The sequence below is a fragment of the Hippichthys cyanospilos genome, chromosome 8, assembly GCF_059441005.1.
Source record: "Hippichthys cyanospilos isolate Australia breed blue-spotted pipefish chromosome 8, RoL_Hcya_1.0, whole genome shotgun sequence".
Classification (NCBI taxonomy): Eukaryota; Metazoa; Chordata; class Actinopteri; order Syngnathiformes; family Syngnathidae; genus Hippichthys; species Hippichthys cyanospilos.
Genome location: NC_142376.1, coordinates 7,529,387 through 7,545,278, shown reverse-complemented (window position 1 = coordinate 7,545,278; position 15,892 = coordinate 7,529,387). Strand labels below are relative to the sequence as shown.

Sequence of the window (15,892 nt, the reverse complement as noted above, 5' to 3'; positions counted from 1 at the left end):
GCAAATTGACCAAAATGAAGCCATCCCACTCTACGTTTCACTGGTTCATTTTAAAGAGTGCCATTTAGTCATTCAAGCGGATCTGATTTACTGTCGAAAAGGGGGCCACCATTTCATGAAACGCTGTATTTTCAAGACACACATGGCACTGACATCATACGCTCCAGCCTTGATCTGCTGGTAGAGTTTGTGCTGGTCCTCGTCCCAGAAGGGAGGGTAGCCCACCAGGAGGATGTATAGGATCACACCTGCCGCGCACACACACATCAAAATAAGTTGTGTACTCTTTTTACACTGCTAAAATCAAGACTATAAATACTGACCGCATGCCCATATGTCCACTGGCTTGCCGTACGGGTCCTTCCTCAGGACCTCTGGCGACAGATATCCTGGAGTTCCGGCAAAGCCTGTCCGCGCGTAAATATGAGTAAAATATCATATGCTATTCCTAAATGTCAGAGTAAGCGGAATTCAATTAGAGAAATAACAAGAGAACAAAGGATAGGAGCATCTGCTTTATATACTTCACCCAGTTACGACTTTTCCAGTACCGCATAGAGTCAAGCTCTTCCGAATGTGTGTTTGATGTGACTTTGGACCTACCGAACCAGGCCTGCTGGTCCCCCTGCACTTCGATGGCCAAGCCAAAGTCGGCCAGCTTGACCGCTGCTCCCTTCATCTTACTGGCCAGGAGGAGGTTCTCTGGCTGGAGGAGATGCAAACAAACACACATCAGCTGGATGCACACTTCAGATTTTGACTTAATAATTCATCTTTCCATGCACACGAGGTGAACAGAGGCGAAAAATAGCGCCAGACAAACGGGTGACGTAATGAGTCGCTACTGCAGCAGCCGGACGACCTCGCCGCAGGGTTACCGTGGCAACCCAACCCAGACAGACTGTGTGTGTGTGTGTGTGTGTGTGTATATATATATATATATATATATATATATATATATATATATATATATATATATATATATATATATATATATATATATATATATATATGTGTATATATATATATATATATATATATATGTATGTTTTTTTTTTTTTTTGCTGGCCCTGTCAATATCTGGAAAGCAGATATTGAGGAAACAGAGGACAGATTTAGGATATTTTGGTGGTGAAACCACTGTTTATATTTCAAACTCCAATCAACAGGGGGCAGCAACGAATGCCTAAACTGGCAACAAAAGATGAGTGAAAATTGGACCCAAAAACTGGAGCCATTTCACTTAATTGTGTTATATGACTCGTTAAGTGTCCTAGCTTGGGCAGGTTTGCATCCTAGAGGTTTCTGAATGTTTGAAAGAAGTCAACCTGGCAATTTCAAGTAGCTGAAAGTTGTGAATCGTGAAATTTTGCTCGGTGCTGTGTGAACAGCACGTATGACTAAAAATCTTCTGTAGTGGCTTTAACGTGAAATTTGAGAGTCTGAAAAGAGGCTTCTGAATGTCTGAAGGAAGTCAACCTGACAATCTCAAGTTACTGCGTGAAGTTTCACTGGGTTCTGTGTGAAACGCAGATACGAAATGCTGTGCTCTCTGCTGGGGCAATTTTTAGGATCCCTTTGCGAAAAAGATTTCTGACTGTCTGAAGGCAGTCACTGTGGAAATCTCAAAGTGCCCCGTGACATTTCTCTGGGTTCTGTGCGGAAGGCAAAAACGTCTAAGCCATTTTTTCTCTTGTGGCTCATTTGCAGCAGTTTTGCAGGATCTCAGCGTGATAGAGGCTACTGATGATTTATTTTGTGGGGACGGTAGCCTGCCATCCTTTACTGCATTATTTGCACAGCACAACAAAGCTAATGAGGTCAGAATGCGGTCGGGGGTGAATAATTCCGCCTCGGCGGGAGGTGGGGTGAAATCGTCACCCGACATCATGTCATCCCACGCCAAAAATAGCATCTGTCCCGCTGTCGTCATGCTCGTCCAGAAGAGAGAGAGGCGAGTGGAAGGAGGGGTGCAGACAAAACAGGGGAGTCGCTACAGAGGGAATTATGAGATGGAATGGTGATGAGAGGAAGGAATCATGTGCTAATGTCTCACCTTCAGGTCCCGGTGCACGATGTCATGCTGGTGGATGTGGCTCACGCTCTCCAGGATTTGATTGATGCAGTGGCTGTACACATTAAAGTGATTTATTTTATTTACATTATTGGTTTGCAGCTTGAAGATAATCATTTTTATTTAGCGTAATCTAAGGTATTCAAAATGAAACCATCACTTAATTTTTGTTGGTCTTAGTATTTTTTTGTATATAGATATATATATATATATATACAGAATATAAATATGTATAACCCTTGTGTGGTATTTTTCCAGTCCTTCAATCTTTACATCAAAGGCATTGCACATCAAAGGGAAAGCATTGAAAGAAGACACTAGGGAGCAGAAATTTCACCCAGATGATGAAAACATGTAAAAATGTATCATAGCACGACTACTTAGTGATACCATTACGGGGAGTGTGCCATTTCTTGGCTAAAATAATGTGAATGATGTGGAAGACAGCTGACAATAACAAGAACTTACGTAAAATATAGTTTGAATTAAAACACACAAAACGAATAATGTATTTGTCACAAGATCAAGTTTTCTTTTTTGTTTCTATATTAACCAGACTTGCCAAAACAAAAGAAAACCAAGTCATTGATAGCTCATGCGGAGGATTTTTTGTTTCATTTTTCACTTGACAAACATTTTGTCCTTTTTATTTTGTTCTTGTGCGTGTGTGTGCGTGTGCATGCACGTGTGTTCCGAGCGGGTAGTAATGCTCGTTAACAAGCCCCAAAATATGATTGCAGCTCCTCATGACTTATTCATAAAACGGCATTTAGAGAACCACATACACAGGAAGCAAAGAAAACAAAACAAACAAAATAAACCAAAAAACAGGACTTGTCAAGGAATCAAAAATAAGACAAGGACATTGAGTGTTCAGAACGCACCTAGCGTCTGCCTCGCTGTAATACTCTCTGGCAACAATGTCTTCAAAAAGCTCCCCGCCAGTCACCCTGGATGCACACATCAGGTCGGATCAAGCATATTGTATATCATAGTTAGTATTTTAATAAAATAACACAATCCAAAAACGAATCTTTTTTTTTTTACACGCAAAATTTCAAACAAATTGCTTGATGAATTCAATGTGAAATAAACTATTTTGTAAACTTCTTAGCAATTAAAATAAGTCGTATTTCTCAGCCACTAGGGTATCATATCGCTATACTGTAGCGACAATATGCAATGAAAATTTCCCTGTTTAATTGATGTATTTCTTTTTTTCTGACAGCATAATTCACCATAACAATATATATAAATATATATAAATATCCAGTAAATGTATGTACTTACAGGTCAAAGACAAGGTAATGGAAGCCCTCCTCCGAAATGCTGTCGTGAAGTCGAACTAGTGAGGGAAACAAATCGGAGGTAGATTCGCGTGGTATATCAATAAATGAGGCCGTTGATATCATGTGCAAATTGCCTGGCAGTCAGCCAAGTATTTTGCGATAATATCTGTAGTCCCACCCCCATCGCGCTATGTGACGGTTTAAACAGCAGACAGGGCCTGTATATTTTGGCAAAAATGTTATGAACAACTCACCAATGTTTGGATGTTTAAGCAGACGACAGATTCTTGCCTCTCGTTCCAATTTCTGGTGATCTGGCAGTGGAGAAAAAAAATCTATTTACTTCTACACAAATAGGATGAAAATTTCCAGTGGTACCACTACTTACAAAATTATTTAATTCCAGAAGTCATTTCGTAATGTAAATCTTTTGTAATTAGAGGCGCTTTTTACATGTACATAGCCTAATCCGTTCCAAGCCTTATAAAAAATTAAAAAAAAAGCTCCTAAACCTATTATATACATAATATTTATTGTAGAAGTTGATAATATGAATATTTAGTTCATTTTTTTGCCTTGCGATGGTACTGGTGTATTGGTGGTGCGTACAGTAGTGCATGCGTTTAGTTCTTTTTATTTGTATGTTTTCATTTTATATTTTCAGTGATCTAGGCATCATCAAATCCACAGGAGACATTTCATATTTATTTGGGGATAATTTAAGCATGTAAGTTTACTTTAGTTTAAGGTCATGCGAAGTACTTCCTGTATGCTATGCTAACATGCTAACGACGCTACCATCAGATACGACTGCACGCTAATTAACTAGCGATTCAAGAGGAAAAGTTCTGTGGTTTGTTTACAGCTCCAAATACGAATACGTACAATGTTAGTCATAGCTTTATGTTTGTTAGTTTTACAGTGTGTATTGTTGGTGGATGAAGCACGTAAAGATGAAAAGTGCAAGACCACGGTAAACACCAGGGCAAAGAACTTCTATCTCTCGTTTGTGGACATGCCGACATATCAATGAATTATTGAAATGCATAAAAAATTAGAGCAAATACATATTAGAAGGGGAGACACTGCAAGTTGTGATTCTAGCCTTGTTCGAGCGAGCGCTGGTATCTCGAGTCTTATTATTATACACTAACAATTTCATCTTTCGTATCCTGGATTTTCTTTCGCAAGTGTTACAATCACTTGCAAAAGCAAAGGCAAGTTAATAAAACAAGAAAAATCCAAATGATCCACCCTGACCAGTTATTTTCTCTCATCAATTTCCATTTTATCGTAAGTGCAACCGACAGACAACCCAAAAGCTCCATTTTCATGTCTTTTCTCAGCCGCCAGGATGCTCAAAAGACACTTAGCGAGGCAGATAAGCTAAAAGGCCGGCAGCTTGTTGGACTTTTGTTGAGCTTGCACATGTGGAGGGACAGACGGCTGCTTATTGTGTTTGCACACACTCCGGCAAATGCCTTTTTGCACTTAGTGAAATTAGTCTTGTGGGTTTGGCTTTAATATAATCATTGTCTGTTAATGACTCTAATGGGGAGTAGAGGATGACCCAGCATGTTTGCGCCTGTGTGCTGATGCATGTTTAGGACACATACAAGCTGATAAGAAATATCGAATGCGGCTTCCCTTTAATCACACAGTTTGCTACGTTACAGGTATGTAGCATAGCATAGAAAATATGAACTGTAAACAAATGTTATATGACATTGATTTCAGAAACCAGCTGCAACAACAAAATTTGGGGAAAAAAAGATGTCAATATATAAACTTTGAAAATAGGGTGCATTTTGTAGAGAATTTTGAATGAATGAGTTTAATTCATTCAACACTAACCAAATGGTTAGTCAAGTCGACTGTGGACCATCAGCTGTCCCTCCTAGAACAGATGGGCCACTTACATAGATGGTAACATCTGCGTGGATTCACTTTATTTTAGTCATTTGACCAATGACATGGCGATGGATCTCAATGACGACCGCACAACCCGTGATCTGAATCACCTCTAATAAATACATATAGATGGATAGATAGACAGATAAACAGATGGATGGATGGATGGATGGAGATAGATAGATAGATAGATAGATAGATAGATAGATAGATAGATAGATAGATAGATAGATAGATAGATAGATAGATAGATAGATAGATAGATAGATAGATAGATAGATAGATAGATAGATAGATAGATAGATAGATAGATAGATAGATAGATAGATAGATAGATAGATAGATAGATAGATAGATAGATAGATAGATAGATAGATAGATAGATAGATAGATAGATAGATAGATAGATAGATAGATAGATAGATAGATAGATAGATAGATAGATAGATAGGAGCCACCAAGAGGCCTCACAGGGGACTTGTTCAGATGTTTCAAGCGTCTGGAAAAACATTGGCAGGAAAAGTGGGAAACACTTCCTTCCTCCACGGCAAAATACCGAGACACGGTGGAAAAATATTCCCATGAAAATGCCGGATGACTACAGTGGAAGACTGACGCTGCCTTAAGACTGACTTTTTTTCTTGATGTAATAAAATCTGCTGCAAATCGACTACCATTTATTGTATTTAAATGACATATCAACATAATATCACCCCTTTCAATGGCATATGTCAGCTTTATTAAATCGACAGCTCACACTGTTTAGATATCTGTAGTTATAGCCGTTTGACGCATATATAGACCTGTTGTCTATACTGTATATATATATATATATATATATATATATATATATATATATATATATATATATATATATATATATATATATATATATATATATATATATATATGTAAATATATGAAAAGCAGTGGACTGACAACTACACAGGCACGCTAACATGGAAACAGAATGCAGCAGTATGCATTCTATGTCTGCAAGTGGGAATGGGAAAACACAATGAGTTCAAATTCCATTTTCAGACACATTCTGACCCCAAATGTGCCCTCTGGCTCCCATTCCAGGAGGACCACCGCCACTGCATGTTTTTCATCTGACCATCTTGTTCGGGGCAGAGCAATCAAAGCTGACATTCCACAAATTTCCCGTCTGAGCTATAATTGGCCCATTTCGACCGCTTGTATTCTTAGAAACGTGCCGGGGCCTGAGAAGAGAGAAGGCTATTTTTCAATGCTGGCTCACCGTGACGGCTTTATTACACCAGAGATGACAAGTGGCCTTGGCGGAGCGCGGCTCGCCGACACACGAATGACTGACACATTGTTCGGAAACATGCGAGATTACAGTGTCGGCTTCTGAATGGGTGAGACTGTGCTGAAAATACAATTAAGGAATCAACAGGTCTATTTTTAAATATTGCAATATTAAAAAATATTGATTGACTTCATTTTTGTTTTATAAAATATATTAAAGCATCAAAGTAGACACAAATCATTATAAAAGTGTGTACCGATACCTTGAAATAGGGCCCGATTCCAACCCGATACCGATTCTTGGTATTGGTACTGAGCCATCCCTATTAAAGACTAAAAATGGGGAAGCAAGAGACATCCAATATTTTGTAACATGATTAGCTTCATCTTTATTTTATAAAATAAAATCTTTAAAATGAAAGGTAAATCAAAGGATTTAACTCATTCAATGCCAGGGGCGTATTGTCACGTTTTTTTCAAGTGTGCGGACATTCAATCCCAGATACTTAAGGAGTACATTAAGGACATTAATTTTCAGATCCTTAAGTATTAAATCAATACGTAAGTATATAGGATAGAATGTCTGAACTCTTAAAAACAAAACAAAACAAAAAAAAAACTTGAAAATACATCCCTGGCATTGAATGTGTTAAGTAGACATAAAGTAATACAAAAAATGAACTCTTCATTCTGGCATTGTGACAAAAATAATTGCTCACAAGAACGTTGAATAGTTTGAGAAGGACATTTTTTCAGGTAACTTTCGGGTCATAAAAAAAGGTGGGCTGGCTTTGATGGAAAGTGGGAAAAAGTTGTGCCTTCACTTTGCATCATTAAGGTTGTTTTCGGGAGGCAAACTGCGACCGCGCCCACATGATGCACATCCTTTTACAGCTTTATGATGCGGGTGTATCGCAGCGTTGGCTCCAGAGAGCTCAACGCACACGCACACACATACACAGACGGCACTTAGCCCAACGAGATTGATTAATGAGACGACATCGTGGTATTGGTTTATCCATCAAGCCTCCTCTTCCTCCTTCCTCCTCCTTGTTGCCTTTCTTGAATCCGTGGGCGGGACGGATGGATATGCGGATGCCGACGTTCGGCGGCTTTGAAAAACGAGCCGTGCTACCGCCCTCACAAACGTCAATTTACTTGTGTCAGCGAGGGAATTGGGGGGTGGAAGACTTCGACGGGACTTCACCGTTTCAACGCATAAAACGCTTTAGCCTTTGGTGATAATTCTTTTCATTAACTTATTTTAGGTCAAATATAATTAAAAGATGGATAAGTAACCTAGTAGAAGTATCGGGCTGATATGTGGCATTATTTCAAGGTATCGGTACTAGTGATGGAAGGCAATACTGGTAAAGACTCCTCCCTTGAAGCACTTTGAAGTAGAAATGATGAATTAAAAGAATAGAAAAATTGCCATTTATTTCATGACTTTTTAAAGGGACAATGTGTAGGATTTCATTACAGACAGCAGGGGGTGCTGCATTTACCAATTTCTGTCGCTATAACAGACATGGCAGCCTCCAGCGGAGTGCCGCCCCCCATGTAATATCATTTCATGATAACTACGATTATATTCAAAACATATTGTTGGTCGTTAAGAACACACGTTTTTGAAATTTATAAACATTTAATTCATTCCTTTAAAAAAAACAGAAAAACGATCTAAACCATACACATTGTCCCTTCAAGGAAAAATGCCATATTAAAATAGGAACGTCTTTCTTTAAAATTATGTCATTGTTTTTTGGGGATTGGGATAGAAAGAGGTGATTAAACGAGTGTGATGAGTCACGAATTACACGACGGGATGTTTTCAGTCTCGAGGCTTCTAAGAAATTCACCGAAAAAAAGTAGGAAAGCATATTGCCTCATGAACAGATCGAAAAATGACACACTTTTTTTTTTGCTACTTGAGATTACTCAACTACAGACAGCTGAAGGCTAATGACACAGAAACTGGAGCATTTAGTGAGCGTGTCAATATTTCACTCCACCAGGAAGGTTACCATTTCGATTTGTTTTTCACTTTGCACCATTGACACCAACAAACGTGAGCAACTATAAAAAAAAATTCAAAGGCAAGCGTGTTGGTATTGCTGTGAGCATTAATTTTACTATTAGCATTCAGGGAACACAAATGGCAGACTCAACATCAGCGTGATTTGTTTTGACATTTAGTAAACAATTTAAAGTTTAGTCGAGGAACGATCGGTTGCTCTCAAAATTGTTTTTCACTTCGCACCATTAACGTTAACAAACACGAGCAATTATAAGAAATTCAAAGGCAAGCGTGTTGGTTCATGGTTAGCATAAATTTTAACATTAGCATTCAGAAAACTGACGGCAGAAACAACTTTAGCCTTATCGTTTGGACAGTTAGTAAGCAATTTAAAGTTTAGTCAAGGAACGATTGGTTGCTCCCAATTGGTCGCACGATGCTGATAAACATTAGCTTGAAATTAGTTTTTTTTAGAGTGGGGAGACGACTTTGACATGATTTGTTCTGACACTCGGCAAATGTTTTTTAATCAGGGTCGATTTCAAGACTGACTTGACTGGTTGCACCAAGAAATTGCGCTGGGACCGTGGAAGCATATCCGAAAATTCTGTCGGCCCTGACAGTGCTCTTGAATTCATAGTGGAAGATGCTTGTTTAGTTGTTAGCTTTGTTTTTAGCATTAGCATTCAGATTCTACAAATGGTGACAAGTGAAGCGATTTCAACCTGATCCTGAAGTTGTTTGGACTAAGGAACCAAATTTGGTTGGGTGCCAAACATACGGCCCGCGGGCCGGCTAAGGCATCCAAAGAGGTTTAACCCGGCCCCAAGATATTTTTCAAATTATCATAACTCCTGAGGCCGTTGCGCTACCAACTCAATTTCAACGGGTTTTGAAATCAGAGAAGCGGTGTCGATACCACATACATTACGGTAAAGGCATGTTTTCAAGTATTGGGCAAGGTAGAAGATTTGTTCTTGAGAATTGGCATGAGAAGGTGGACCCATCTTATGTGTTCTAAAATATGTATTTTAGGAAGAAATGAAAAAATGATCATTGAAAATTTCCAGTCATTTCATGCAATTTAAGGAAAAAAAACACAATTTGGGATCTATAGGGGACAAAAAAGGAATTTATTTAACTGTATTTATTTGTTTTTAAGTTGTATAGCATAATTTTTACCTGTATGAGAATATATATTTCAACATGTGGCCCCTGAGCTAAAATGACCGCTGCCCTAGAGTGACCTCATACAGTTGAAGCTTGTATTGTTGTTAGCTGTGTTTTTAGCATTAGCATTCGCGATGCAAAAACACCAGGAAATCATGCAAATTAAGACGGCTAGAGTAAATGTCTATCTATTCCTAACGACTGGCTGCCGAAGCTTATTTGGGTTTTAGTTTTGTTTTTAGCATTAGCCTTCAGTGGCCACAAACAACTGAAATGATTTAATTTGTCCCAAAAGTGGTGGCACGGAGGTTAAATAAAGTAGAACAAAGACACTATTCATGAAGCGAGAGAGAGTGACAGATGATGATGTCGAATGTAAATAAGTAGGCGTGTTTGAACCAGGCTGATCAAACATCCGCCCTTTGAGAAAACACCATTACTTTGTAATCCAATGGGAACGCACGGAATGATGGTAAACAAACTTGAATCAATATTTAGATAGATCTATAGAAACGTACATACAGAAATGAGCCAAAGTTAAAGCCCTCAAATGGGGTTTAAGGTGACGATGACTTCAGGGGGTATGTGAGCTTTTAGCAAGGTTCCTGAAGCTATCAGCAAATATAATTTAATACGCTTTCTTTTCTAACTAAGAGCAAATTAATTGGAACATGGAGCAACACAATTAAATTGTGTTTTAAACATTACAATGGATGCCTTTATGGATGCCTTTATTATATTAGGTTTTATTAAGGTTGCACAATTAATCAAATTTTAATCGCTATCACAATATTGGCTGCCATGATTGATTAAGGTGATCCTCTGCGTTATTAACATTTAAAAAGCCTGATTTAGGCCTAGTCTTACATGTCGAATCAAGCAGTTTGTCATCCTACCACCAGGGGACAATGTTTCCCACATGTTTGCATGACAAAAGTATCTGCTTTTCTCACCCGAATGTATTATTTACCATGGCGTTGAGTTTCTCACCTGATTTGTAAATATACAGTTCTAGTTGTCAATTGAGACCCATTTGAAAATCCGATTGGCAAAACATTGAAATAAATTTGGCTTGAAATGACGGAAAATGACATTTTGACTGCTAATAAAAATACGCTTAAAAGTAAATAATGTGTTTGGTTCTAAGTAGGCTTCTTTTTTTTTTTCATTTTAATCATGGTGGCCAATATCATGATCGCGATTAAAATTCGATGAATTGTGCAGCCCAAATCCATACAGAACTTGATTTTGATATTGCTCTTCAAGCATGTCAAAAAGGTGAAGGGACTTTATGGAATCCTTCAGTTTTTGTTTACTTTTGCTACAATTTCAGTTAAACATTTTACCTGGTCCACTGAAGTAAAAATTCTCACAGTCGCTTACGCAGATGACTTGAATATGAATAGCGGTCAGATCGAAACGATAGTGCGGCTCAGAAGGAAGTGAGGAAGGCTTCCTCTTTCATTTTGACAAATTGTATTTCCTCGTGTGGTTGGGCACAAGGGCAAATGTGGCTCGTTGGCTGCGGGTCGCAGGCCGCGGGCCAATCGACCCATTACGAGGTTTAACCAGGGAAACTCTAAATATTGGATGAGGGTCACATATGGAATGAAAAGTGAGCAAAAGCGTGGCATGATTGAGCCTGGAATTTCTTTCGCACATTGCTTAACTTCCACGCAGGTATCTTGCATCAAGAGAGACTTGGAAATTAACGTGGTCGGCCATGCTTTTCAAACGGAACTCAGCATTGAATTGTTTCTCTTTTCCCCCGTGCGCTTCTGTCTTCCTTTATTCCGTCGTTTCCTGTCTCAGCTTTCTTTTGTGTCTATCTCTTTTCCTCTGTCATTGTAATATTGCCATGTTGATTACGCAAGTTCGTAAATATGAGCGTGCACAATGCAATATCAATATTCATATAAAACAATAAACAATATTACAGAAATCAGACTGTTTGTTTACGGTGGCAGTAATCAGACTTTACAGGTAACTACGTTAGAGAGCTCTAAGATAGGCGCTTTTATTTAGATGATTTATTGCAGATCTTGGGCAAAAGTAATAAAAAGTGCACACACAGGGGAGACACCGTGTGTGTGTGTGTGTGTGTGTGTGTGTTTGTGTGTGTGCATGCGTGAGAGTGAAATTGTACAAAAGCTGCGACTGACTTGCTAATCTCCATAATTATCTCTTAAATCTATATAAGTTCATATATAACTTCATATAATATTAGTCCTGCAATTTCTGGGGAAAATGAGAATATATGTTTTGTTTCATCGAATTTTACACGATAAAAGCTATAACATTTGTAGCTAGCTTCAAATCAAAAATTAGAAGTTTTAGGATTTTATGGATTTTTTTTTCTTTCAAATCAAGATAGAATAAATACTAAAAAAAAAAACTAACTGTCTCCTGTTAGTCAAATGACTATATGGCGATTTTTTGCACATCTACAGATTGAAGGCAAAAGCCATTTTTAATTGAATCGAATCAAAAATCGACACTGAATCGAATCGCACTCCAAAAAATTGAATCGAATTGAATTGTGAGACCGTCAAAGATGCTCACTCCTTAAAAAAGGTGGCACCTTCGAAAAACTGAAAAAAACTGAGAAAAAAAAACTCAAATATCTGTTACCACCTTCGTAGAAAATAAATTGTTGAAAAACCCGATTAATCATGGAAAACGATTAATTGCGATTAGTCAAAAATGTTTAATCACTAAACAGCACACACACACACACACACACATATATATATATATATATATATATATATATATATATATATATATATATATATATATATATATATATATATATATATATATATATATATATATATATATATATATATATATATATATATATATATATATATATATATATATATATATATATATATAAAAACAGTGTGATACATGTGCACTAGTTTGTGCATTTTTATGACCAAGCATCGCCAACTACTGGTCCGGCATGCTTACTACACCACTCATCTGCTAGCAAGTTTTTTTTTTAACTTTGCTTTCGAGCCAGTTTCAACACAATAACGAGCAGCGGGTGAGGCCCGCCAAAATAAACTGCGCTGTTCCCAGCATGAAAGTAGTATTTTGGGATCAAATGTCTAGCTGCTGCTAATGCAAATGTGAACGCAAGAGAGGCCATGAGCAACCACTAACAAATAAAAAGCCCAGGGATTTTTGTGTGTGACTTTGACGGCGCATTTACATGACATAGCTCAAGTGACACCATTTTTGTTACAATCAGGATGAGTCACTGGAAGTATTATTACACACACACAAAAAGTATGGGATCGGATATCTTCAGTTTAGAATCAAGCCTCTTGTAAACGTGGATAAAGTGATCCACTATTTTTCCTAATTTGACCGCTTGAAATGTGAATTGGGCCTGCTGTGTAAATCCAGCCTCTGTAACTCAGCCAAGAGTCTGGGAACTCTTGAGGAAAGCGAGGCGAGCCGAGCGTGAAGAGGAAGCGGCTGCTTTCCAGGGATTCCGCTTGAGGAAAAGCTACGGGCGACTCACCTCTGGCCGACAGCTTTTTGGTGTTGATGATTTTGGCGGCGTACTCCTGCCCTGTGGATTTCTTCACGCAGCGCCTCACCACTGAGAAAGCGCCCCTGGAGGCGGGAAATAAACAACGTTGGCGTGGCATAACAAGCACAGCGTGACTCACTAACACAAAAAGGCGTCGCGCGCACCCAAAACAGACACTCGTGGCAAGATGATTTTGCTTTTTCTTTGGCTTTTTGATACGACGTACTCTTTAGAGTGTCAGTGAATGACAAAGAGGAAATGTGTGATGATAAGGGAGAGAACAGGAAGCGGAGCTTATGTGATGCTGGAAGATGACTTTCAACATTACCGACATACAATACAAAAAAAATCAAGCGATGGGCAAAAAAAAAAACAAATACCTACCATAATTGTTTTGGAAATTCGAAATGTTTTAACGAATCACATTTGAACACGAGTGATAGCAACGCAAAAATTAAGGCGCACATATTCTTTATCCTCTGCGAAGAATGACAATTATTAATGATTGACTCTTATTTTTATTATTATTACTGAGCCCCTTGGTTTGACCATGGAACAAATACATTGATTTTACGGCATTATTAATAATGAAATTTTTGTTGTTTTGAGCTTGTTTCAATTTTACACGAGAAAGCTAAAACGTACACTGTATGATTTATTATGATGGAGAGGGATTGACGCAGAAATAGCAAATTCACCAACTTCACAGCACTAGCAAAATGTTCCCATTAAAAAAAAAAAATAAATAATCATATTTAATCTCTGATTAACACTTTCAATGCCAATCGCATTTTCACTCATCTTTCAAGCCCGATTGTGCGCAATGTCTATGTAAACATGCGTGCTATGTTATGAAAGATTGATTGGCATTTATTACTTTGAATTACAAATGTGTAATGTATGTGAAGCATGTATGGCAACACTGCCATCCAATGGTCACAGTTATCACTACAGTGCTCAACTGGCTTAATATTAGATAATTAGACAAGCACAACCGTCGTCAAGGGTGTCAGCTACTCTCCATAAAAAAACGTATTTAACTAAAGAATTGTATCATTTATTATTTTTATTGCTTTTTAAAAGACGGCAATTTTCGTCTAAAGCATTGAAAGAGTTGAGGACGTTTAGAAGCCGCTAAATAATTATGCTTTAAAGTCTGCAGGTTTAGCGCTAGCCGCTAGCTATGTAGTCAGTGCCCATGGTACATTCAAACACAGTCAGGCATTTCATACTCAGGCTGTCAATGTTTTTTAATGGTACTTAACCTATTTAATGATGAGCTTCTTACACGACATTTAAGTAATAAGACCTAAGATAACGTAAGACCATAGACGTAAATTTTATACTGCAGGCAAGAGTGGGAGGGTGTTGACCCTGCCACAGATTAACTGACTTTACATTTCCCAGCGGAGGAAAAAAACGATTTTGGAAGTCAATTAAGCGTCACTTGTTGGCGTCTTTCATTAGCACGCGGGCTGTCAACAGGCATGAGAATATACTGTCCATCGGTGCTGTACAACAAGTAGCCGCTTACGCTGGCCTGCTTGCATTTAAAGACACGCTTGCCGCCGCCGCTGCTGCTAATGGAGGTGCGGAGAGATTAAAGACAGCAGCTTTGCAGCTTCGTCGTGTTTGTACTCATCACACACACACACACACACACACACATGCGCGCGCGCGAAAGGGTGCAGCAGCAGCAGGGTCGTGCAATGCCCAAAACGTGCAGTCCTGCATGCAAAATGTAAGGTAACACTGCACAACAACGGCATGGTGCGCGCGCGCGTGCGTGCGTGTGTGTGCAGGAGAGAAGATGCCACCATGCAGGATGTGCACCCCAGTGGGAAAGGTGGAGGTCCTGGGAGCAGGGTGTCTGATGGTGGTTTGGGCTTGACAAGCAAGTTTGACGTTTGTTTATGGAGCCAAACATGGCGCAATGCACCTTTAAAACGCCTGGATTGGGGATTAAAGAGCAGGCAACACTCAACAAGACGCGCGCGCGATGAACAAGATGGAGCGCAGAGCAGAGAGAGAGAGAAGAGAAGGAAGAAGAGAAGGAAGGAGTCGCTTACTTTCCTAGTTCCTCGTAGAGCTGGTATTCATCCGTGAAGCGGGTCGAGGTGACCACCGTAGCCATGTTGGAGGGGAGAAAGGGGGGGATCGTGCAGTCTGGATGGTCGGGAGGCTGCTAGGTGGGAAGGCTGGAGAGACAACACACAGGCTTGAGCTCCGCGCGGGGAGGGGAGGGGCGAGGAGCTGGAACCAACCAAGATCGTCTATGTACGAGAAGATGCTCTCTGTCGCACACGAATCCACAGCAGTGCCTTGAGATGCGAGTTGATTTAGTCATGTCACCGCGTTCATATACAAAACGGGTAATGATTAAAAAAAAGAAACAAATCCAATATTTTATAAAAAAAAATCATATAGTAATAACAATCAAATAGAAAAACCACGAGGGTGTTCAAACTATGACCATTGGTGGTCTTCCGTCCATTTTTAAGAGGCCCGTGTCATTTTTAAAAATAAAATTGGCAACTAAAATCAGTTAACTATTAAATAGTTTACCATTTAAAATTAGTAACATTTCTCTTGTGTCAAAAGAGGTAGAG

The 15,892-nt window shown here is 38.8% G+C and overlaps 1 protein-coding gene across 7 annotated transcripts in view; it reads right to left on the bottom strand.

Moving 5' to 3' along the window:
* Nucleotides 1–15,496, bottom strand: part of camk2g2 (calcium/calmodulin-dependent protein kinase (CaM kinase) II gamma 2) — a 29,846-nt gene extending 14,350 nt beyond the window's left edge. For all 7 annotated transcript variants that reach the window (XM_088421317.1, XM_088421315.1, XM_088421316.1 and 4 more), the window contains exons 1-9: nucleotides 15,353–15,496; nucleotides 13,272–13,366; nucleotides 3,618–3,677; nucleotides 3,365–3,419; nucleotides 2,959–3,024; nucleotides 2,057–2,129; nucleotides 604–706; nucleotides 324–407; nucleotides 154–248 (exon numbers count right to left, since the gene is read on the bottom strand). In XM_088421317.1, coding sequence (XP_088277443.1) covers nucleotides 154–248; nucleotides 324–407; nucleotides 604–706; nucleotides 2,057–2,129; nucleotides 2,959–3,024; nucleotides 3,365–3,419; nucleotides 3,618–3,677; nucleotides 13,272–13,366; nucleotides 15,353–15,417 — 696 coding nt within the window. In that variant the 5' untranslated portion in view covers nucleotides 15,418–15,496. The remainder of the gene's footprint in view (nucleotides 1–153; nucleotides 249–323; nucleotides 408–603; nucleotides 707–2,056; nucleotides 2,130–2,958; nucleotides 3,025–3,364; nucleotides 3,420–3,617; nucleotides 3,678–13,271; nucleotides 13,367–15,352) is intronic.
* Nucleotides 15,497–15,892: the final 396 nt, after the last annotated feature.